Genomic DNA, 24820 nt, shown 5'->3' on the forward strand with positions numbered 1-24820 from the left:
CAAAAGGCAGGAGTCCAAGATTCATTCAGACAGAGATCATACAAGAAAGATGGAGACCTGACCATGGAGAAAGAAAACTGCAGATAGCTCCAAGAGAAAAGGAGACAGACGGCTGGCTCACACAAGGAAGTAAACCCAAGGCCTTGGGTAGGAAAGCTGGAAGAAATAAGGTGAATGTGCAGCAAAACAAACCAGCATGATGTAAGCCAAGAGAAGGAAGGCAGTGACCACATGGAAGCGAGATCCACACTATCAGCAATCAGCGAAGGAGTATCAGTCATACTAATCTGTGATGGGTTGCTGGTAAAGGAACATCTTGCTAGGACACAGACTCTCGAGTCACTCACTGAGCAATACGGTTGCCATCTGACAGGGGGCCTCGTACTGCCATGCAGTCACACCTGTATCACACTCATTTGCAGTGCAGTGCATCTGGAACTGTGCAGAGGAACCCCACCAAAAGCTTCAGTCCATGACAGCAACCTCCTTCTTTGGCTGGCCCGTGCAATCCTCTTTTGTTATTGCCAGTTAAGCAGTACATGGACAACGCAGATCATTTGTCCAGTGGGCACAAACTCCCCAACTGTCTTACATGAGCAGTGAATTTCTGCTGTGTTCCCTGTTATAGGCTCTAGCCACTCTCTAGGTCGTCATTTGGTACCAATTCCCCTTTGCACACAAAATGCATGTGCAAAGATAAATTTAGCACCAAGTCAAGGGCAACTGAAAATTAGCTCTCAATTTTAGCAGCATGTTCAAAGGACTTTTGTCTCCTGTTTTATAGCAAGTTGGGTTAAAACTCCTTAAATGCTATAATCTCTAATTTTAAAAGACAGTCTTCCTCTGGGCACCATCAGAGCAATGGAAACAACTACAGAAAATACAGAGGAATCAGGTATCACTTGTAAGAAAGTAACTGGGGATGTAGTATTCCATTACACGGGATGCATTTGTACCATTTTAGCTTGCACAGATGGAAATATAGTTCAATGTTTCAACATCATTTGATTTTCACATGTTAAAATATTGATAAGTGCTGCACAGGATAATGCCCCTATGGTTTCAAGTAGTAACTGGAGCATGATGTTTATTGAAGTGAAATATGGCAAAGCCTTTAACAAGTATTTAAAATTCTGGAAATCACTCTCGATGCTGTCATAGATTATTTCTTTATTTATCTTCAACTAATCTTTGTTGATATCTTGCAGTTTGTGAGAGTATTAAAATAGAATTCATCTTCTGATGAACTCAAATGCTTCTGTGGTACAAGAAGCTTGACAGACAAAAATAAAAGTGCTTCCTCTTTGGAAACTAAAATGATGCACTTATATGTGGAATAACAAAATTCAGTAAAGAAAAGTAATGCTACATAAAATAGGCTTAAATAGGCCACAGACTGTCTGTTCTAAATATTTATGGGCCTTTATGCTGCAGCAAGAACATCTGAAAGCCATAAAACACTGGATCATTCAGATTGCTCAACAAGGTCTAACTTGTATCATGTCAAAGCTTCAGTTCTAAAATGCACAATATCTCCTACACCACTTATGATTGCTGCTAAAACTAGATTAGCCAAACCAGAAACCAATAGGGGCCAGAAAAGATGTCACTTCAATATATTTGAAGGGAAGATGGTCCATGGAGCATTTTCTAAAAGTGCATATCAGAGGGCTAAGACTGGCATTCATTCAGAATCCATCTTTCCAGTCTGCAGCATCAAATTTAGCACAGATATGCTTTGGCCCCTTATGAGACCAAGGCTTCATTTTATGCTTCCCATTGGTACAAGCATGGAAAAATCAGAGGAGTAGGTAGTTCACCAGATATAGTTCAGGTGAATGGATAGAAAAATATTTAAAGTCCTCTGAATAAAATCTGGAGGAAAGAGACAAAAAAGTTTTCAAGCACTTGAGCAGCTACACATCAGGGTACGCAGCTCTGCAAGGAATTTAGAGACTTGACTCTTGAACAGGTGATTCTTTAGCATGTATTGTTTAACCACATCTTCTACAGCGTAAGACTGCCAGCTCAAGACTACGTAGGCCAGATCCATGCAGAAAGCCCAAGTAGTTCCCAAGCAGATGTTCAGTATGAGAAGTAGGGTTTGCAGCTTACATGTGAAGGTGTACAGCAAAGCTTCTCCTCCTTACCTAACTTCATGATAATTTTAAAGACCAAGGAGCATTATTACATGGTAAACAGGATATTTTTTCCTCTTTTTGAAACAAAGTAATAATAATTAAAAAAAAATCCTGTTGATTCCGTTGTGCTTTATCTGATTGTGGGAAATCTTGGTTTAGATAGTATATTACTTAAAGAGTTCTTAAAATCTCAATAATCCAGCTCTGAATACTATTTCAATCAAATGCAAGTTCCCATGTTTCACAATTTATACACATATTTTAGCACATAAATCATATTAAGAGTGATCAGTTTCAGTGTAAATGATTGTTTTGTAGAGCAATCAGTCTCCTATTCTTTTATCCACCACTTTATTATCTGGCAATTAGAGGTGGTAAAAAAAAATGTTTTAATTGTCAATTTCAAAAATGGTTGCTGAAATTTGTAAAGAAAATCCATTGGAACATTTCACTTCTAAATGGTTGACATGTTTCTATTTGGTTTTATTTAGATTAATAGAATAAAAAACTTGAAATTATTAAGTCAAAAGAAAGCCTTACCAGCATGGAGTGTTCCAGCCTTACTGAAATGGAATATTTTGGTAGGTCATGTAGATATTCCTGAGTACCTAAAATTTCAGAATTTTGCCTTTTTCTTGTCTTGACAGAAAAGATTACAATGCTAATATTTCCACAGAATAAAATCCCACAGTCTTGAAATCTTCTAATTATGCCAAACAGCAAACATCGATTGACTTAAAACTACCACTTATACATTAGTACAAGAAGTATTGCAAACCATCTTGGAAAAAAGAATTGTATTATGATGAACTAGTGATGCAGCAAGATGTTCAGGCTACTTATTATGTTTCACAGTGTCATATGCTGAACATCATTTAAAACAACAATAAGATTCTTTTTCCCATTGGACTTATCAGAATCCTTCACAACGTCTTCACTTACGCAAGATTCTGGATCGTCCTCTTAAATAAAAATGATCTCTTACTTAATAAAAGCTAGCTAACTGTCTCACTACAAAGCCCATTGCTATGTTTTCTGAATCATTCAGATGTGCAGTCATAAAATGACACAAGCCTTTGTCATCCACCCCAACTCAAGCTGAGGAGTTGCCTCAGCTGTGTTTTCTGTCCAGAGACTACGCCTGCAACTCAAGCACAGAGGATGCATATGATCATATGCTGTACTGCCCAAAAATAACTATGCAGAGAGGCATTTAACCAGAGATATCATATAACATTTTCTATGGCCATCTGTTCAACCTATGAGGCACAGGTAGTTTAGAGCAACGCGCAAGCTAAACACACACAGCTAGCGTACGCTGCAGTACAGCGCTATATCATAATGCGCTAATGCATTTTGTAAGTGAAAGCGACTATCGGATTAAAAAACAAATGATCACGTGTCACAGCAGGCATGTGTACATTACGTTGGCAAAACAGCATGCCCGACAAGTATGATTCACTGATTTTCAATGGTCCTGCTTAATACTTTTAAATATGATGTTCTGTTCATGTGATGATATTGTTCAAATATGCTGAGAGAGAATCTCTGTTGACATTCAAACTCAAACTATCAGCGATAAAAGCAAAGCAGGTGTCAGGTATCTTCCCAGGGTGGCTAGTTAGACCAAAGCCACTTTTAAGAGCCAAAAGCTGTTGCAGCTTTTTCCTAGAGGTACAACTAGCACCATGTTGCTTAATCATAAACAAGCAGCACATAAAGACAGAGGAATGTTCAGAGATCTTTGGAGAAAGGGGCAACCTCTCTGCCGACCTTCAGCGTTTCACATCACAGCACTCTTCTGCTCATGTCTCATTGAAGTTATCTGTCAAAACACACAGAGTGTCTATAAACAGAGGGGTTTCACCAGAGCATGCATCTTTCCTGTATATTGTAAATACCAAGTGGTTTTACTTTAGAAACCTACAGTTTAAAGATATGAATGATAAGTCTTTAAATATCCTTAAAGAGACCTATGGCATGCAAAGTACTCTCTTGGATAGTCAAGAAAGCAAGGCCAAACAGGAATTTGTAGGTTGATGCTTTGTTCCCCAATTAGCTGTACAATGTCAGGCACGGCATTTCCTCTCTGAGACTCTGTTTCCTTGCATGGGGACCACACTGTTCAGCTTTGCCTGTGCCTTATTCCAGAGGGCCAATCTCAGCTCAGCATTGCAGCACTTACTTTGCTGATGTCCTCCCACTGAGTGGAGTTCTCAACTTTGGGTTCTTGAATGCAGTTAAGTGGAGATACCTGGTACTAAAGACCACAGAAGCCAGTACATGGTGCTGGCAGTTGCCTAAACCAGATAAACAGAGTTACAAATAGAGGAGGTAAGGCAACTCAGAAAGGCTACTGCAAAAACCTATGCCCAAAGATAAACCATAAGGTGCTAAAGGAATTAGAACTTAGATAAGTCATTCTGCACTGTAGAGAAGTGGCCAATCCAGCTGGCACTCTCAATCAGGAGTCCTTTCCTCAAATTAGGTTTTTCCTCACACAATAAAAGACATTTTCTACAGTTAGCTGTGACTATACCCTCCCTGGCCAGGAATAAAAATCAAATCCCCAATCTCCCACATCCCAAGAAAGCAGGGAGGTGGCAGCATTTTTAAGGGGCTGAATCAATGCCTGCAGGTGAGCTCTGGAAAGAGATCCTTAACATGAGGCACCTGCTGGGCCTGAAGCCCAAAGCTCCTCCATGCCCTCAGAATGTGGGTGGTTGCTCTACGCTGAGCATCTGCAATGTAGGTGCTGTGGAGGCTTTACTGCAGGGATCTCAGGGACCTGAGAGACTTACTAGCTTCCTGGTTTAGCTCAAGCCTCAGTAAAGCTAATCCCCCTATGGATCTAGCCCAGACAATCTACAGGTGGAAATGTTAAGTATCGCTCTCTCCATTTCTCTTAGCCCGTGTTGTCCTAAGAAGCTGTTTGCATATATGGTATGTATTTTGTGGGATAGAATTACTAGATGCTGTCCTTATTTCAAAACAGTAGTCATTTAAAAATAAACAGACAATAGCGTGAGATGACACCTCAGGGAAAAATGCTTCTGCTATGCAAACAGAATACAATATAGAGAAAGCATTCACAAAATATAGACTAAACCACGCTACTGTAGTATGGAAAACCTCCTGCCACGGTTTGGGGATGGAGCTCAGACAGCGACTGAAAAGGGAAAAGGGAGTGGGGAAAAGTCGGGGGAGAGCTGCCTTTAAACATGACACTATTAACGATATAGAGCAGCTAAACCACGCTTTTCTGCAGATCAAATGGTTGTTCGACATCGCTCATGTTATTAGAATCTGTCGGCACCCAAAACATACCCTCCTTGTAGATGTAAGGACCACCCTGCCCCTAGAGCTGCAGTCTGCAGAGACGCATGCGTACGCTTAGCTGCGAGGAATGAGCGCAGCTCCACCGGGGAAAAGAGGAATTATTCCCTGTGCCTAAAACGAACGGGGTGGCGACTTCGCAGTGCTATTGAGACATTATCGAGGCTCTCCCTGTTTATCTTCGTATGCATTCGCTTGCCGTAGACCTTTCCTCTCCTGCGAAAACAGGGAAGGAGTTTGCAGGCTGAGGAGAGGCTCACGGCTGCCTGGCCAGTAGGTGGCAGCATGAACACGCCGAAAACGCTTCCCTCGCCCACCGCTTCGGTCTGATAAGCGGTGCAACGTTAAATGGGTCCAATATTTGTCTTTCATATTTGGCGAGTGAAAAGTATATGTGACAATTAGAGGGTAATGCAATATTACAGTGTAAATAAGAGAGTGAAATGACTGTGTAACCACTGAACAGTTTCCCGATTTAATTTGTTTGTACTGACCAAACTTCTTTGCAATTGCAAACTCACCTCTGAGGGACTGGAAGAGAGGGAGGGAGATCCGATTCCTGACAGTCGCCAGAGTTATTTTGGAAATTTTCCCGGGCCTCCTTCTATGTAATGCTTTCTGTGCTAAGTAGAGATGAACTAACACCGCTCTTAAGATAAAAAGTCACAGTAATCTGTAAGTGAAAAAATATTTCGCTTTAAATTTACCGGGCCATCATGATTCTATTTCTCCTCCTGAAGGGATCCTACCCTCTGCTACAGGGTGCTACGGACACTTCTGAAAAAAATCGTTATAGCAGGGAATAAAAAGCAAGTATGTGCATATACCGATACGAAAATTTCCTTTTGAAGGGGAGCTCGGGTCTGGGCTGACTCACCATGTATTGCAATAATTAAGAAGATGGAATGCAACAGCTATAGAAAACTGCCAAAAAGCAAGCATAAAATCTAAGCATCCGGGAGGCAGCTGGGCTTCCTAATTATTGGCACATATATTTATATATAAATATTTTGCCAAGCGTGATTTGGCTTAAGAGTTCCTGTGAAGTGACCTTTTGCTTTCCTTTGTTTTGTGTCTGTACACATGTCCTAGATAGATACATGCAGAGAGAGAGAGACGGAGACACACAGAAACAGAGAGATAAATAAACGGATTTCGAACAGCTCTCCAAAATCCCAAACGGTGCCTAAATGAAACGAAGAGGGATATGAAGCGAGGCATAAGTGCAAGCACAGATTTCAGAACTGTGAAAATATGTCAGCAGAGCATCATTTTTTGGTTCAGACTGATAATCACTCCCTGCTCTCATTATAAGATCAGAAGGGCCATCTGTCCTCTCTAGATAATTTGGAGCTCAAATACAGTGAGCACCCTTGTTAGAAAATGACCCTCCTACTCTATGTAATCACAAGCACTTGCAGCCCTGGGAGCCGCATGCGGCCAGGGAGGAACAGATTGGTCTCAGATCAGTATTGATTACGTATAGATTTGTGTTTTACTTTGTGTTTTATTTTGGTGCGAGGGTTTGGGGTTTATTTATTTATTTATTTATTTATTTATTTATTTATTTATTTATTTATTTATTTATTTATTTTTCGGAGGAAGAGGTTGTTGGGTTCCCTCCTGCACTTCCCAGCCCATCGCCTTCAGGTCTTCGGACTTTTCTCTCCCCTCTCGAGATGCAACGCTAGCATGTTGCATGACACCGAGGAATATCTGGATTGAGTAATGAGAGGAGTAAGCGTCAGTCTGAACAATACCGCTCGGGAGGCTGTTTCCTAATGCACAATCCGTAGTTGTCTGCAGGGAGCTGTTTCCCCTCTGCTGCAAGGTAATTCTCGGAGTGAGCGACTGACTCATTCACAACCGCAGCAGAGAGGTGCAAAATTGAAGGATTCTTGAACATTTGCTCAGGACCTGCAGATAAAAAAAAAAGTCTTAGCGACTTCACTAATACAAGACAAAGTCATTAGCCGAAGGGGAAAATCTTGGCGAAGGAGCGTGAGCTACGTTTCTCCTCTGACCCAGGTTCAGTGACAAATTTTGCCCCCTCCCCCCCCCCAGAAAATTACAGTTTCCAATCAAGGAAAAACCTTGCTCACCGCCCGGGCAGGAACAGGGTGAATGTACCCTTTTGGGGGGCGGGGGGGGGGGGAGAGTTCTCGCAGAGCTAATTCATGCGGGATTATTCTTGTGCAGAACAATGTGCGTTGTGTTGCTAATAGCCGAGCAAAGATTACAAATAGGACGGGCACTTTCAGGACATCAGGACCCTGGGAAGCCGCAGGTGGGAGGCATCCGAGTTTGGAGCTTCGTTGCCTCCAAAGACCCGCTGCGGGAGAGGGTTTTCCAGAAGTAGTTTGTTGTTGCTCGGGTGGTAGCGGCTCCCCCTCGCTGGAAGACGAGGATGGTTAATATGCACCGCGGAGCGAGCTGGCACTTGGGGGCTGCCGGCCAGTGAGCAACACTCACAAAACTCAGCCCACACCACCCCGGCGCTAGGGCAGCCTGCAAGGCAGGGCGCTCGTCCGGCCCCATAGCCGCCTCCGCTGCTGGTCGCCGTGGGGCTGGGCCCCCCGCCCGGCCGCGGGGTGGCTGGGCACACTCCGGGCGACACTTCGGCACCCCGAGGCCGCTGGGTTTTGCCACCGCCATCCGTCAAACATCCACGTTCAACAAGCAGAACAAAGCCAAATCCAGCCCGAGCGAAGCCCAGATAACCCGAACCGCAAATGATGGCTCAAGAACGGGTGCGCTTCTGGATAATCAAAATAATGTCTCCGTTTATGCCAAATAGGTCTCTCTATTCAGCAGCTAAATTATTTCAACTGCTGTTTTGTTTTTCTAAAGGACTCCAAATCTACCTCATTTTTCGCCTCCCTCACCCTCGTTCCGTGGTTTCCCTCTCTAAAGAAAGATTGCATGTGTTTGTATATAACTCGGATACATCGTGGCGAGGGAGAGGGCGAGAAAGTGAGTGCAACACATGAAAACTAAAATGCAAGGTAACCTCAAATATGTGAGTAATACGTTCTCACAGAGTATTTCTGCATCTGGTAGGCTGGGTATCCGGCTCTGTGTCTGTTTACCTCTGTGTACTCCTATGTAAGAAACCCCGGGAAATCGCTTTACGTGTGTCTGTGTATATATGTGTGTGTATATACAGGCAGATAGATAGATTGCCTTCGCGTAATCTCCCCGCGTCTATCTATCCGGGAGGATTAGTTATCTCTGTATCTATTGAGAATTAGCAAGGGCGAGAGCTTGTGTATCAATCTACAGACAACGGATATGAATATGAAACCCTGTGTACACAGGTGAGGCGAATTCAGCGAGCCGCTCAGCTGCACGGCCCTTCTCCAGGGCTGTTTTGTCTCGTCGCTGCAAAGCCTTTCCGCAGTTGGTGCCTGCACCGAGGGATGAGGAGGAGAGGCTCGGCGTTGCACACCCCTGCTTTCCGCATCCGAAGTCTGCAGAAAATGACAGATGTCACTGCCGTGCCTGTACTTCGCTGGAAATTGGCAGCTTCCCCCCACCCCGACACACACACCTTTTGTTCGAGGCAAAATAAACATTTCGGAGGAGCTGGGGAAGGGTGTTATGCAGAAAGGGGAGAGACGCAGGGAGGGCAGCGCTCGGCGGCCGCGCTGCCCCGGGGCCCGGGGGGGCGGACGGCGGAGGCTCCCGCGGCGGGGGGGTGGGGGGCGGGGCGCCGGGGCGGGGGACTGCGGCCGGGCCTGCGGAGCCGGCGGAACGGAGCGGAGGGGCGCAGAGGGGGCTGCGGGGCTCGGGGCAGGCGGGGGGCGCCGGGGCCGAGGCGGCGGTGCTCCGCTGAGGTCTCCGCCGCTCCACCACCGTCTGCCAGGTACCTTATTTTGCGGCAGCGACTCTCGGGAGCGCAGGCAATGGGGCGGGATGCTTACCGAGCGCGGGGAGGACAATTAGCAATTCACTGGGAGAGATGTGACACCCAAATGTCAGGGGGACGCTAACATGACATCTGCTTAAATGGCTCCGTGCTAATAAACTCCCCTCGAGGGGCGTCTTTGTGGGGACGTCAGAGGTTATTCACAGAGCGAGCCGGTTTCCGAGCGGCGCCTCGCTCGCCGGGCTGCGGCGCCGGAGGTGGCGGCGAGGAGCGCGCCGGGCCGCAGGGCCGCGCACCCGCCCGCCCCCGCGAGCAGCCCGCCCGCCGCGGCCCCCCCCGGCCGCCGGGGCCCGCCGTGCATCGCCGCGCCCGGCCGCGGGGCCTGCGCCGCCCCGTGGGGGCGGGCACCGCCGGGGCCGCGCCGGGCGCGCCCCCGCCCCGGGCTGCCGCCCGCGCCCCGACGGCCCGTGAGCGCCCGCCCCGGCCCCCGGTGCCCCGCAGCCGCCCTGGCGCCCCTCCCCTCGGGCCGGCGGCCCTGCCGCCGCCGGGCCTGCGCCGACTCCGCGCAGGCTCGGCCGGGGCCCCCAGCACCGCCCCTCCGGGACCGCGGGCGCGCAGGAAGGCAGCGGGGCACCCGCGGAGGCGCGGCGGCCGTGCCGGTGCAGCTCCCTGCCAAGCGCCGCGGCCGCTGCCCTCCCTGGCCGGACCCCCAGCGCGGGAGGCGGCGCCCCGACGGCGCGGCCGGGGGAGCTGCGCGGGCGCGCAGGCAGCGGGGGCCCGCGGGGTGCCGGCGAGCGGCCGCTACGCGCCTGCGGGAGGGAGCTCGCCCCGCTTCGCAGGCACGGCCGCGGCCCTGCCGAGAAACATGCGTTATTCTGGATAGTCATCCCCTTAGTGCAGCAGCCAAATTCGGATAAATCGTGCTTTTTTTCTCCTCCTTGCCTCGGAATGGAGCGGGACGGAAGGGCGCCTGTAGGAAGGGTCGGTGGCTCCCAGCCAACATGCCGGGGGGGGGATAAGTGCACGCCTTTAGGATCTGTCTTCCGCTTAGCTTTGCCTAGAGGGTCGGGGACCACCAGTCCTGGGCAAAAACACACTTCGCCGGGCTCCCAAGTGCGCACTGCAGCAACAGGGAGCAAACTCCTCTGCAGCTCCCCTTTTCCCCGCGCTGCACCCGGGTTAGGAGCAAGCACACACACCGCACACACACCGCACACACAGGCACAAAGGCGAGATGAAGTTCCTTGACACCGGGAAGCAGAAAGGCCCCAGAACAGCGGCCAGATTTACACCAAGTGCCACATTCTGTGTTATTTAACAAGACATGCTACAGTGAAACACGTAAGTAGACAAACCGAGAGAATCCATTTAGAACAGTTAACACAGCCTGACTCGCTCACAAGCACACAGTAGGGGAAGACAATTTAATTTCCCTCAAATCCATCCGAAGATTTTATGTTCGGGTTGTTGTTTAGATGGCATGAAAGGGTTCTTTAAAAGGGAGGAAGAGAGGAAAACCTTTCACGCCTCTGGCTATTGGTCTATATTCTTGCACCTCCTTGATTTTCCTATGCTATAATGCCGCGTTGGGGGAAAAAATGGAAAATACGCAACTGCGCTTGCAATACGCAGGTGTGTGAAAAGAGACAAATACGTTCGTGTGTTTCTGTGTACAACGGTGTATATCCGTAGGGAGAATGGACATTGCACCTTTTCAAGATAGGTGGATAGAGTGAACGAGCCAATCCAAAAAGTTTTTACTCGGGCAAAATTCCCATTGAATTTAATAGCGGGTTACTGCAAACCTGTCCTCGGTACTTATTAATCGTCTAGATCAAATACATTAGCGGATAGCGAGAACGAAAATAGGCTGAGTACAGTCTGTCGTCCTTTCAAGGGCAACGAAAATATGGCACCGACACCCTGTCTGAAAGCAACAGTGTGCTCCATAACCTGGAGAGAGGGAGGAGGTGGGCTGGGAAGTGGATGGGTAAGAAGAAAATTGCCACTGTCAGTAAAACTAAATGTAATTTCAGGCGCCCCGCTCCTGGGATGAGTAAATAAACAATGGCTCTTCTTTATTTCACGCTGTCTCCAGGGCTATTGTATTTCCAAAGAAATGGTTGGGGCAGGCGAGTGCCAACTCCGCACGTGCAAAATGACCCAGGAGACAAAGGCACCGAGGCGAGGGGGCTGCTGCACGCCAGACCCGCGGGGCTGCAGCCGCCCGCCCCTCACCGCGCGGCAGGGCCGCGGAGCCGCCGTCGGGGGTCGCGCTTCCCGAGGCCGTGCTGGGCTCTCCCAGCAGCCAGCACCCGCCTCCCCGGTTTATGGGGAAGCTCCGGGTGCAGCTCTGCCCCCCGGGCTCCGATGTGAGCGCCGCGGTTTCCCCGAGGACCCGCAGGGGCGGCCGGCCTGCGGGGGGAAGGCTTTCCCGAGCCCCAGCCTCCGCCTACACGGCGTGCGCGGGTGTTGCACACCTCTGTCCTTACCTGTCCTCTTTACATAGCCCCCCTGTGTGTGTGCGAGTGTGATTTGGGGGGGTGCGAGAGCAGCAGCCACCGCGGTGACCGCGGTCTCGCTGCGCGCGGTGCCGCGGGTGCGGAGCGCGGCAGGACGGGGCGGCGAGCGCGGCCGGGGGCGCTGCGGGCGCCCGGCGAGAGGGGCGGGGGGCCGGGCCCCCCCTGCGCCCTCGCCTGTTCGCTCCAGTGGTGGGGAGCCTGGCAAACACGCCGCTCCTGCCGCCGCCTCGCGCAGATAAGGCAGGAAGTGGCTTTCTTTAATGGTATGATTGAAATGTTAGGGGTATGATGCCTCCTCGTTAGTAATATTGGCTTTGCATGCAGAGCACAATCCCATCCCTCTAGACTGCTTAGCCAAAACAGAGCGTAAACTCTGTAATTAGTAACGTGTTCCATCATTAAAGAGCCCTGCTGAGAATTTCTATTTAATAATGGTCTTAAATTAGTTATGATGGTAAATACTCATCTGGAAATTCAACATCTAAAACCATCTACAATCTGGAAATGCTCCAGTGTTGCTGTAATCTCCTGTAACACAGAAATGACTATCACGTTCAGCCATCGCATTAGAAATTCGCCGTTCCGTTTGGTCCACGAATATACAGTACGGATGTGTTAATTAGGTTAACCCGCACACTGTCTGCTTCACAAATATTTAGAAATAAACAATGAAAGCTCCTCTTTAATGCGATACAGCCGGCGGAGGTGGGGAGGATGTGACTCTTGCAGTTGGAAAATCTTTTGTTTTCAGGCAAGGTGGAACTACAATGTCCTCGGGCCTAAGAGTTCACCAGCACACACGCACACGCACACACAGACACACACTTTTGCACACTCATATACACACACACACACACACACACACACACACACTCACACCCTCACAAACTACTGGGGCTGCGCTCCGGGGCTCTCCGCGGCCCGCGGCGGCGCCCGCGGCCCTTCCTGCGACGCACCGCATTTACCGCTCGCGTCCCCACTCAGGCAGATCAATTCATAACACTCCTTTTTTTCGCTTTTTTTTTTAGCTGAAAGCAGCTCCTTCTTTTTCTGTAATGTCCGCGGCAATACGCCAGGGCTCGGCACCAGCAGGCCTTTGAAGGACACAGTTTTAAAAGCAGTCAAACGAGGGGCAAGTGAAAGGCAGTGGAAGAGTAAATAAATAAATAAACCCGGCTTCCCCCCGGCTGAAAGCGGAATAAAAGTTTCACAGATAGACTGTGATTCAGGTAAAAATAAGTGATTCAGGCACACTTACCCCCACTGGGGATATAAAGGAAAGTTATTTGTAATAACAATCGAAAATCAGTAACTGAGATAGTTGGGGGTTATGGTAGGAGGGAAGTGAAGGGAGGAAAGAAAAATTCTGTATTTACCTAACCGTCTAAAAGTTTATCCTCTCTTGCACTAACCTTTCATGTTTAATGAATGAATCTGCATTGCAGGGCTTTTTTTTCCCTCCATGTGCCGGCTAGTTTTAAATCTGCAAGCACCACAAAGAGGCCGTGATCCCATCTGCCTATGATTCCAAATTAAAGTTCAAACGGGCGGCTTACACACTGCTGATCCTGTATCATAGCCTCTCGCGACCCTTCAATTACTATTTAATAGAATTACAGTGTAAAATCCCAATAGTCTTAAAGAATGTTTTATCACAGACTGAAGAGAGAAAATATACAGACACCTCCAGCGTTATTGAACTATATTACTGACCTATTTAGATATTAAAGGGGAATATTTAGTGTTCTACAAGATATTACAAGAGCTACTTTAATCTTGAGATGGGGAAGCATGTATATGTCTGCGTGTAAGTGTGTCGACACATATGTGCGTGCCTGTGTCTGTACGCCTTATACACACAAACTCAGGCCCATCAGCGCAGGCGTGCAGCCCCACGGTGCATGGCCATGGGAGCTCGTACCTGTGTGCGTGTGCTCACACCCACGCAAGCACACGCACTCGTCATGGCGAGTCTGGAAATCGGTGTATTGCAGTAAGCTGACACGCTACTTTATTGTTGCCAGATATTGCTGGAGAGGTTGTTCCAGTAGGAAAGCAATTTTTCCTCCTCTCATTGAAAAATACTCTTTAATTGCCCTTATTATTAAATGAACTTCCCGTAATGATGTTTCTATGGGGACAAAAAAGCAAATATTTGCAGTAGAGCTAAACCTCCCTCTAATAGCTGGGGCTGGAATTAAAGTCAGTCGCACTCTGGATTTGGATATTGCAAATCTTGACTTCCCGTGCAGTTTTCTCCTCTCTTTAGACCTGTTCATCAAAGGACCTGCCTGCCGTACGGAGAGCTGGTCCTGCCACTTCGTCTCCATTACAGCGAGGCGATTCTAACCGCGCACTTGCAGATATTTACATCTAACCTTCATTATTTCATTACTCTTTTGCATCTTTCTTCTCTTGCAGTTCCCGAGGTGCCGAATCGCTTTGAAGTCTACTGCTCTGAAAACACCTTTCTTCAAAATAAAAAAGAACAGCGCCGAAAACAAAACAGAACAGAAGTCCCTCCCCCTAGACACAGAAACACAAATCCCTTTAGTATCATTTAATCATAGCTATGTCCCTGCAGCCCCTGCACTTTGTTATTACCGTACCAGAAGAGACTATTTAGCGTGATCGTCGGTAATATCCCCGGTGCTTTTTTCCCCAGCTCTCTCTCTCTCCCCTCCTTCGCCTCCTTGCTTTCTCCATCCCTCGCTCATTTTGCAACTGGATGTTTTGGTTCATTCCCCCCCCCCCCCTTATTTTTTTTAGCCATTTGCAAACTTCTGTATCTTAGGGCTCTCGACAGGGAGGCGATGCTGCTGCAGGCCGCGGGTGCCCGGTGCGTTTTGGACTCGCGTGTGCGTGCGTGTGTCTGCACGCCCGTGTGCGTGTGCCTGTGCGTTCTGGAAAAAAGGCAGCGTTTGTCTGTGCTCTCCTGCACGCGGAATCCAGGCCAGCGCGATGTGGAGCTCAATAAGAAGCTGCATGAATAAACACGAATAGAGAGTTGTGCTCAGCTAACCGAGGAAATCAGAGCAATACCAGGGCACCAACGTCCACATTTCTTTTACTTTGGGCCGGGGCTGTAACCTCATCTGGGTGTGCTAAAAATTAAGGGCAACGGGCAAGCAGCCTCGAGTCCCCCTGAAAGGCAGCGGTAATTGATCGGGGGACGGAGCTATAGGTCACCGGCGGCCTCGCCAGGCCCGGCGCGCACAAAGACCCCGGGCCGTGCTCAGGGCTGCGGGGCCGGGGGGCCGGTGCCCCGAAACCGGGAGCTGCCTCGGAGAGAGGCAGCGGCGAGGGCGGGAGGGCCGGGCCGCTCGGCCGCCCCGACCGGCCGCCCCGACGGCGCGGAGCGGTGCCCACCGCGGCCGGCCCCGGCGAGGTGGCCGCGGCCGCGCAGCCCCGGCGGCGGCCGCGGAGGCACCGCGGAGAGCTGCAGCGCGGCCGCCATCTGCCTCCCGGCCTAGGGCTTTCGCCTAAATATTGATCAGCCGCACTTCAGCTTCCGAGTAATTTCATCTTAATCAACAGTCCGGCTTGTCACGGGTAATAAACTGAGGCTGGAGAGAGCCTGTCGATAGCGATCGGCCCGCGGAAGGTAGGAGCCGGGCCCTCCGGTTTGGCCATTCCCGATAGGCCCTATCTTCCCGGGGCAGGCGGACTTAGCGGGCGAGAAGGCTTAAACGCAGATTTTCATAGATTTACACCTCAATCAGCCATTCAGGTTTTTAATGCAAATCCTGAAACAGCATCACTTATGTATGACGGAGGCCGGCTTTGAAGCCGCGTACCGTTACTCGCATCATTTCCACCCCGGACCGAGGAGACCCCGGCGGGTGCCGCCGCCCTCGGCGCCGCGCAGCCTGCGCGCCCCGGCCCCGCGCGGGCGCACGCAGCGCGCAAAGGCCCCGGCTGCGGTGAGAGCCGGCGCCCCCGCGCCTCCCCCTTGTCCCGGCTCGGGGCGCGCAGGCTGTGCGGTGCCCCTGGACAGGCGAGGGGAGCCGGGCCCCGCCGCAGCGGCTCGACGGGAGGGACGTGGCAGCGCGGAGCGGGCGCAGCCGGCCGCAGCGGCGGTGAGGCTCCGGGCCGCCCCCGGCCTCCTAGAGCTGCCGCGATACGACGGGGAGATCTTCTGGGGGGTCGATCGAGGGGGACGAAAACACAAAGCCGTCAAGGCAAGGCGAAAAAGGAGCGCTTAACTGAGGGAAATTACTGCTGCCGGCTCGACGCCTTCTAGCCGCAGCTTCGAGACGCGGAAATGAAGGAAGAAAAAGAAAAGAAAGGAAATAAAACCGAACTTTCACGCCTTTGAATCTTTTGAGGTATTAAATCCCGTTAAAAATAAAGCAGGATCAGAACGACACTCCTCCGAGTGAGGAGCAGAAATATGGCACTTAAAAATAAGGTACCACCACGGAAGGTCGCCTTCCTACCGCAAATGGGGGGTGTCTCTAGGGGCCGGGATTTCCCCCCCTTCTAGCAAGGCCCCTGCTCCTTCGCTACCTAAGGGAGGGAAGGAGCAGGACTCGCTCCAGCGCCAGACTCGGGCGAGGGTGTCGATCACTTGGGAGCCTTTTATCCCCTCCCGGATAATTTTTTCTCTCCTCTAAATGCTGCACGCGGGGAGGGGGAGAGCTAAGCCCACCGCATGAGCTCCTTCTCCCGTCCAAACGGTACACGGGAGTGCTACTGTTTTCCCCCCTTCCCCATCAGTTCCCGTCCAAGGCCGGGTTTGCACACCAGGCAGTTTTTTCCTTTTAAATCCCATCCCCCTCCGTCTTCTCGACGGGGCAGTGAACTCCACAACCCCGGGGCTGCCGGGGCGGGGACAGAGCTCCCGGGGCAGCTGCTCGCCCAGCCGAGCCCGCGCCGCCGCCCGGGAGAACCGAACCGGCGGCGGGCGCTGCGCGGGCCCCCGCGGAGGGCAGCGCGCCGCTGGGGGAGCCCCGGGAGCCGCAGGAGCAACCCCCGCGGGGCCCGGCGGAGCCGCACGGAGATCCCCCCCGTCCCGCAGCCGGAAGGGTGTCGCGGGGGAGACGCGCTGGCTGCGAGGGCGCCGCGCACGCACCCGCGGGATTTCCGCGGGGGCGCGAAAGGTGCGGAAATCTTTGCGCTCTCCGCGGCCCAGCGCGAGATGGGGCGCCCGGGGGCTCCCCGCGCTGCGCAGGCGGCCGCTCGGGGCGGGGGGCGGCGGGGGGAAGCCCCGGCTCCCCCCAGACCAACCCGGCTTCCCAGCGCAGGGGGCGGCGGAGGGGGAGAGGGCCCAGGCGGCACGACGGTGGGTCGGAAGTCCGAGTTGGTTTGGGAATGGTCACGAAATTCCAGGCACGTTTCTCCCTAAAACCGTGGTAAGTTTCGAAATTGTATTTTCAAGTAAAAACAAGTTTAGAATTTACCTCTCGTTAATTCACGGCTGAACAATCTGCCTAGGGCAAAGCAAAAGTTTAACGCAAAAAAAAAAGGAAAAAAAGATGCTGAATTACTGTTAGTCATGCAAATAAAGGCTTCTTTCAGCGCGTTACAATATACCTCGGGTGCGGGGGGAGGAGCTGCAGCCTGGTCAGGGCGAGGAGTTTATGTTTTTGTTTTCACTTAAAGCTACAAAACAGGTCCCGCAATGTCCGGAGCGCTCCCCGGAGCCCCCCCTCCCGCAGACGGGCGGCCCCGGCACCCCCCTGCGCTCCGCGGCCGCGGCAGCAGCGCCGGGGGCAGGCGGGGGCCCGAGGGCAGCGCGCAGGGCAGCGCGGCGCCCCGCGCACCCCCGCGGAGAGCGGCTCCGCGCCCCGCGGCCGCCTGCGCGGGGCAGGGCGCCCGTCTTCGCCGCGGACAGAAACACCAACATCGCGGGGTAGATAAGAAAATGGAATACTGTATTTGATTTAGAAAGTTTGTACATATAGATAAACACGCAGTTAAGGAAACAATAGTTTAAGCGTCCTACGCGGAGTTTAAGAAGAGACCCCCCAAAGCTGCTATGAAATACTCAAAATAGCTTTTGCATAAGAGAACTACAGTTGCACCCTAAGCTTTTTTTTTCTTTTTCTGTTTTTTTTTCTGTCGCTGAGGTCCCTTTTGAAAACCTAGCACGTCAGATCTTGACAGCTAAGTCTGTGCAAGGAACACCGAGTCAAGGAAAATAAAAAGGAGAGAGAGAGAGAAAGGGTGGGAGGGAGAGAGGCAGAGAGAGAGGGGAAAGAAAGAAAGAATAGAGCAAATATCATATACAAGCATTTCTACACATATATTACAAACTGGGAAAATGACCGCATCATTAAGATATACATAATTCATATAAAATTTTGAAATAAAAATAAAAATCTGTTACAGTCATAACTATTCTTTTTCCACATTTATAACCAGTACCCACATAGGCAGTGACAGAAGTGTAGAAAAAAAGGTGCTTACGAATAAAATGATTGTCTGCTGAACAAAAAAACAGAAAATTGCATCTTGGCTGGACCATCACTTGGACTTAAAAAAAACAGAGAGAAAGGGAGAGGGAGAGAGAAAGAGAGAGAGAGGACCAACAAAAAGGCGATAAACGTTTGTTATTTCCCTCTTCAAGGAGTTCCTTTAAAAATTTTTTTTATTTTTGCTTTTTGTACAAATTCGATCGGAGTTTGAGTTTGTTTGTTTGTTTTCCTTTACTACAGAGAATATTTTTTCCCAGATACAAATTTAATCATCATCATCATGCAAGTGGGTGAAATGCGTCCATGGAAAAGCGCAAAGGAGAAATCGTGCTCGTCCTAAAAAGAATACAATTGTCACTTTCGCTTGGTTATTTTTCCTTTTTTTTCTTTTTATATATATAATTATTATTATTTCCCACCCCCCCTCCCCGCAACAGCACCAGCGTTTGTGACTGCTGAAGTTTTAGCTCCATCTCTTGGTGGTGGCGTTGGCTGCCGGTGGCGGTGGCGGGTCCTCTGCTCCCCGGCTGTCTGTTTGCTAGTCTGGCGGGTCGGGCTGGCCTCGCCTTCCCTCCTGGCCGTGTGTGCGTGCGTGCGTGCGGGTGTCCTGGTCCTAGGTTGCCTCGGTTTGCTCTGCTCGGGTCGGGGAGAGGGTGCTTGGCTGTCTGGGGTCGGGCCGTGTGTGTTTGTTTGTCTGTTTCCGATATCATACATCACATTCCGAGTCGCTGGAGGTTACCGAGAGGATGGAGGTGCCCGTCTCGGCTCTTTCTGTCAGGCTGGAGACGCTGGTGGTGGGGCTGGCCGCCGTGGACGGGGACTCGGCGGCGCCGTGCGCCGGGCAGCCGGGCTCGGCCAGGGCCCGCATGCCGCTCTGCCCGATCGCCTGGTGCTGGAGCCTGCAGCGCGCCGGGAGACAAAACACAGCACAGCCCCGCTGAGAGCCGCGCAGCGCCCGCGCAGCGCCCAGCCGCCGCCGCCGCCGCCGCCGCCGCCGCCGCCGCCGCCGCGCTGGGCCGCGCCGCGCAGCCGGGCGCGGGGAGGGCGGCGCGGAGGCGCTGCCCCGCGCAACGCGCCGCTCCGCATCCCTCCCCCTGCCGCGGGGCCGCCGGCCTGGCGCGGAGGAGGCGCTGCCTGCCCGCCGCCGCGCAGCCGCCGCGGAGCGCGCTCGGCGCCGCCGTCAGCAGGCGAGGGCTGCGCGGGGCTCCTGAATGCGGCGGTGCCCGGGTGTTTTCCCCTGCACAGACGTTTGCCTCGGCTCTGCCGCAGGACCGGGGACGCTACCGTCCCGGGGACGCGGCGCTGCGGACGAAATGCAAAAGGCCGAGCGGGAACACAGCATCTCTCCCCGCTCTGAATTTAGCTGCCTTTTCCGTCTGAAGGCCAAAATCAGCCTCAGAGTGCTCGTCCTTGCCGTGTCAGCACTCGGGGTATATCGCCGCGCTGCATTTTTCAAAAGAGGCGATAAATAATTTTCAATTTCACTGTCGCGTTGCGAATATTCCTCTGCACCCGCTTATTCTGCTCAAAACACAGTGTAAGCGTAATTCAAAGACACGGGGAAGGGGCTAAAAGTCCCGGACCGAACAGCCAGGCACGACCTACAGCACCTAACACTGCCGCTGTGAACCAAAATACACTCCTCTCTCGACTGATTCTCGACAGGCTGTTTTCTATTTCACTGCCCACAGCGAGCAGGAAAATGTAGCCATTTTATTCTACATTTCTCATTATTTTAAGCCGTCTAATTTCAGCGTCTTTGATTTTTCTCCCATTTACAATTCCGGGTGCATTCATCTGCTGTCAACAGCGCTGAGTCAACAAAAGCATCCGTAGGCAACTTCTGTTTATTTACAGTCCTAAGCTGATCTGCTTTCCATTTAATGGAAATTAAATGGCGAGGCACTTTTAGGTTGCATTTCTCCTACAGCATCTTGAATCAACGCTATAATTAGGAAGAATTGGGGAGACAGCATTTAGAAGAAAAGGAAGTTTTGTTTACCCGCTTCCAGTGGCAGCCAAAGCTAAATTAAAATTAAAACAGCCAGTCAAGCGGGATTAAGGGCCCGTTTTCAATTGCAAAATAACTTCTACAGAGGGTGGCGAGAAAAAAAGGAGGGAGGTTCGCTTTTACCACGGCAAATGAGAGATATATATATAAAAAAAATAACAACAACAACGCCGAGAGACATACAGATGAATGCAAGTGCAGATGCACAGCGAGCACTCGGCCGCAGGGCCAGGTCGCCATGCGGCGTGAACACAGGGACGGGAACGGGGAAGCGGAGGGTTTCCCGTCCCCGAGAGGCTCCTCTCCGTTTTCCCCGCCGGCGCGGAGGGGCCTGGCGGGTGCGCGGGTGCCCCGCGGCGGCGGCGCCGGGCTGGGCTCAGCTCCGCGCAACCTCCGCGAAATCAGAACCAAACCGAGCGGCGACGGCCGCGGGCTCCGGCGGAGGGAAAGGGCAGCCGCTCCCCCCGGCCCGCACACACAACCGCACCCGCGCAGGGGCCGCGGCCCCCCCCCCCCCCCCCGGAGCCCCTGGGGAGCCGCGCAGCGCTCGGGGCGCGCCGGGAAACTTCGCCCGGCGCCCGGCCCTGCCCAGCTGTGCGCTGACGCGGAGAGCTGCGCCCGGCGGCGGGGCACCGGCAGCAGCGAGGAAGAGGAGGAGGAGAGGGAGGAAGGGGGCAGGCAAACGCGTGCTCGCGGCTCGGCGGCCGCCGCTTCGGCCGCCCCCACTGACCTGTTTTTAGCCGCCGCCGCTCTGTCTCGTTGCCTTCGGTTTTTGAACCAGTTGCCCACTTGCGTGGGGGTGAGCCCCGTGGCCTGAGCCAGTTCCCTTTTCTTGCTGGGGTTGGGGTAAGGGTCCTGCAGGTACCACTCCCTCAGGAGGCTGCGAGTCCTCTCCTTGAAGCAGTGCGTCTTCTGCTCCCCGTCCCAAATGGTCCTGGGCAGCGGAAACTTCTTCCTCACCCTGTATTTATCAACCGGCCCCAGCGGGCGGCCCCGCAGCTTCTCGGCCTCCTGGTAGTGCGCTTCGAGCCACATGGCCTGCAGCTTGCCGTGGGACTCCTTGGTGAACTTGTGGTTCTCCAGGATGTGGTAGAGGTCGCGGAAGTTGCCCGTGTGGAAGGCGACCACGGCGCGGGCGCGCAGGATGGACTCGTGCTTGTTGATGGCCTCGCATGCCCCCGGCGCCACCGGCAGCGACCAGAGGAACCTGCCCAGCCTCTCTATGTCTCCGGTCTCCTCCAGCGTCTCGCAGACGCTGGCCACTTGCTCCGGGGAGAAGTTGAGGGTGGGCAGCTGAAACATTGACAACTCTTCGTGGGGCGCCCGGGAGCTGCCGCCGCCGCCGGCCCCGGGGCTGCAGCCCGAGCCGCTGCCGCTGCCGCCGCCGCCGCCGCCGCTGGCGAGAAGGAGGGAGCGGTGGTGCGGGTCGGCGGCGAAGTTTGGCAGGAAGAAATGGGTGGGATAAAGCTCTAGCGGGGACCTGAACACCATGGGATGACCGGGGAGAGGGGGAGCGCGGTCACGGAGAAAAGAAAGAGAGGGAGGAAGAAGGGAGGACAGGGCACCCGCGCCGCGCACGCATCCACGCCCGCACTCGCACACGCAGCCACATAGAGGCACGGGGCACACGCACACGCACGCACACGCGCTTGCACACCCGCGCTTGCACACGCACCCGCGCGCACACTCACGCTCACACACGCCCGGCGCCGCCGCCGAGGCAGGATCAGGGATTCAGCGGCGATCGCCCTAATGACAACAGCCTCATAATATCGCCCCTAAATCCGCGGTGAGTGCAGCGCCGAAACATTTTGTTTCGCTTTTCTATTGGTCTCCTGCGTGTCGTTGTGGCGTTGCCATGGCAGCCGCTGCCAATCACTGTCAGCCCTGCCAATCATTACGGAGTACGTAAGAAGGGTTTTTACCACTGCGCCCAGACGCGCGGGGGGGAGGGAAGCGGGGCGGCTGCGGGAAAAGCGTGTGGGTTTTTTTTTTTTTTTTTTTTAATCTTTGCAACTCCTAATCTCGGCACTTCCCCTTCTCCCCGTCTCTCCCCCCTCCCTCTCCACACCCCTCCTAAATACGGGATCGAATAATGCGAGAAGCAGTGTGCACGTATTTGTTGAATGGGATGAGCAATTAGAGGGTGGAATATTATTGTGATCTTAACGAGCCTCGTTAAAGCTAAAGGAGATATGGGGGGAAAGTAAATGGGCCAGGCCGGGATACGCGCCCGCATAAAGGGCTCCTAACCGAGACAATTTACACATGATTTGCACGTAGTTTCACTTCATTCTGCCTATCTGAGCACTAATAGTGCCGGGGAAGAAAAGAAAGATGAGATCATTAGAGCCATCCTCAGGCCGCTGACCCTCCCCGGAGCCAGCGCACGCAGCGCAGCCTCCCGCTCCCCTCCGCCGGAGGAGGTACCTGCCGCGCGGGGAGCTGCGCGCCGCTCCGCGGGGCGCCGCGCAGGGCGGCGGGGCCGGCGCCGCGGCCCCGCGCCGCTTCCGCTTCCCTCCGCCCGCTCTTCCCCCTCGCCGCCGCGCCTCGCTCTCCCGCTGCCCTTCCTCCTCCTCCTCCTCCTCCCCCGCTTCGCCGCCCGTCGCCCCTTCTCTGCTCCGAGCGCGGGGACCCGCGCAGCCCGCGCGGCCCCACATCTCCCTCGCCGGCCGGGGGGCGAAGGGGGGCGGACGACAGCGGGGCTGCACCCACGCTTAGTTTCCCCCTATTTTTTTTTTCCTTTAATTGGGAGCAAAGAAAATCCGTGCTGTGTTTGGGGTCCATCCCTCAGCGAGAGCTAGCGAGGTCGCCAGACCTTGCTGCCGCGCAACTATATTTATTATTAGGTATGTTGCTTTTAAGAAGATTTAATCAGCATCTTGAGCTGGTAACTCTTTTGTTTAGTTTCTGTAGCTATGGAAGTGTGATTTACAGAGATTTGTACGGGTCATGGACATCTTTCCAGACTTACTGTGTATATTTAGACAGGACTTTGCTTGGTGTTAAAAAGTGTATATTTTGAATAGGTTCACACACAGTAGCAAACAATACCGACATTGTAAAGGCATGTACAACGAGTATTGAAACGCAGCATCCAGACTTCAACTAATCTGCCCTCAATAAAGCTGAAATAATTATCCTAAGCCGCCTTTCTAGAAGAAAAATCATTGAGGAATTCAAAACTTTTTTAAAGATCTTTTCTGCATTCCGATGGAGATCGAGGGGTGAGGCTTGGAGCCCAAACTACTTTCAGACATCAATGGAGGGAAGGAGGGGGGGGGAAAGAGAGATATTACAATTAAAATGTGAAAACATAGCGTGAATTGCCCTATCCGGAGGATAATAATAATACTGCTATGGGTGGTAGAAGTTCTTTAGATGGGCTCCAAACCGGTTGTGATCCTTTCACAGCGCACTCCTCGTGAAATAATTCCAAGTGGCAGATGAATAGGTCCAGTTGGAAGAGCTGCTGGACTGGAAGGAGCTCGCTGTATTACACATTCATCTGATTTCCACTAAACTGTCATCGGTGTGCTACATTGCTTCGTATTCGTAATGGAAATAACTCGCCCTCTTAATTTTTAGTGATCTGCTTAAACACTTCTGCTAACAGACTTGGGGAAAACTTTTTTTCCCCCCTCCCTCCCTGGCTCATATTTCCCGTTGCACAGCTAAGGAGGGAAAGAGGCTGCTCAGCCCCAATACAAATCGACTTGGAGGTATTAATTGGACAACAATATGTTTAGCCAAAGATTTTAATACACACACACGCACACACACACACACACACACAAAATCTTTTTCTTTGTAATCCTTTCCTTTTATGTAAAGGATTACAGAGGGGAGGGTGGAGGAATTCCTGCGGGAGTTTCTTAATATTTGATTCCATTTTTCGTCAAGCTGCACATTAAACTCCCCTAATGTATATTTCTAGAATCAAATTCATATGGGCCTTCTTCTTTTTTTTTAACGTCCCAGACGGTCATACTCTGGTCATTTGCTTATAGGTTGCCTCCCTCTATTAGAATTCCTGATGAAGTTTGTTGAGCTTCAAAATACGTAGAGAGCAGCTTCTATTTTCTTTCTTTCTTTCTTTCCTTTTTCCCACAAACGTGCAAACTGCGTTTCTGCGGAAAACATTTCTTTCAGAGCGCCTGTTCTGGAGGGAATCTCAGTGCGCGGGTGCCCCGCGTGTGCGTATGTGTGTGTGTGCGCGTGTGTGTGCATGCGTGTGCCCGTGTGCTTAAAGCCGAACAAGCCCGCAGCCCCGAGGTGCCTATCAGCCGCTATCAGGGGCTGCGTACAGCTCCGCTCCCCTCCGCACACGCACCTCCAGCCCCAGCCCTGCAGCCGCTGGCTCCTGCAGCGGCGAAGGCGGCAGCCGGCGCAGCGCGGGCGGCGGCGCAGCGCGGACGCAGCGCGGGCGCGGCGCGGGGAGCGGCTCCCGGGGCGCCTCGGCGCTGCCCTGCGCCCGCCAGCGCGGGACGCGCTCCGCGTCCCGAAATGTGCCAGCGGTAACT

At 52.3% G+C, this 24820-nt stretch overlaps 1 protein-coding gene across 1 annotated transcript; it reads right to left on the reverse strand.

Moving 5' to 3' along the window:
• Positions 1-17722: 17722 nt before the first annotated feature.
• Positions 17723-22062, reverse strand: SIX3 (SIX homeobox 3). The gene is made up of 3 exons (XM_026121197.2): positions 21028-22062; positions 19026-19185; positions 17723-18622 (listed from the first exon to the last, which is right to left on the reverse strand). The coding sequence occupies exons 1-3, from the start codon at positions 21786-21788 to the stop codon at positions 18521-18523; spliced, it is 1023 nt and encodes a 340-aa protein (XP_025976982.2). The 5' UTR covers positions 21789-22062; the 3' UTR covers positions 17723-18520.
• Positions 22063-24820: the final 2758 nt, after the last annotated feature.

This window comes from Dromaius novaehollandiae, chromosome 3 (genome assembly GCF_036370855.1).
Source record: "Dromaius novaehollandiae isolate bDroNov1 chromosome 3, bDroNov1.hap1, whole genome shotgun sequence".
NCBI lineage: Eukaryota > Metazoa > Chordata > Aves > Casuariiformes > Dromaiidae > Dromaius > Dromaius novaehollandiae.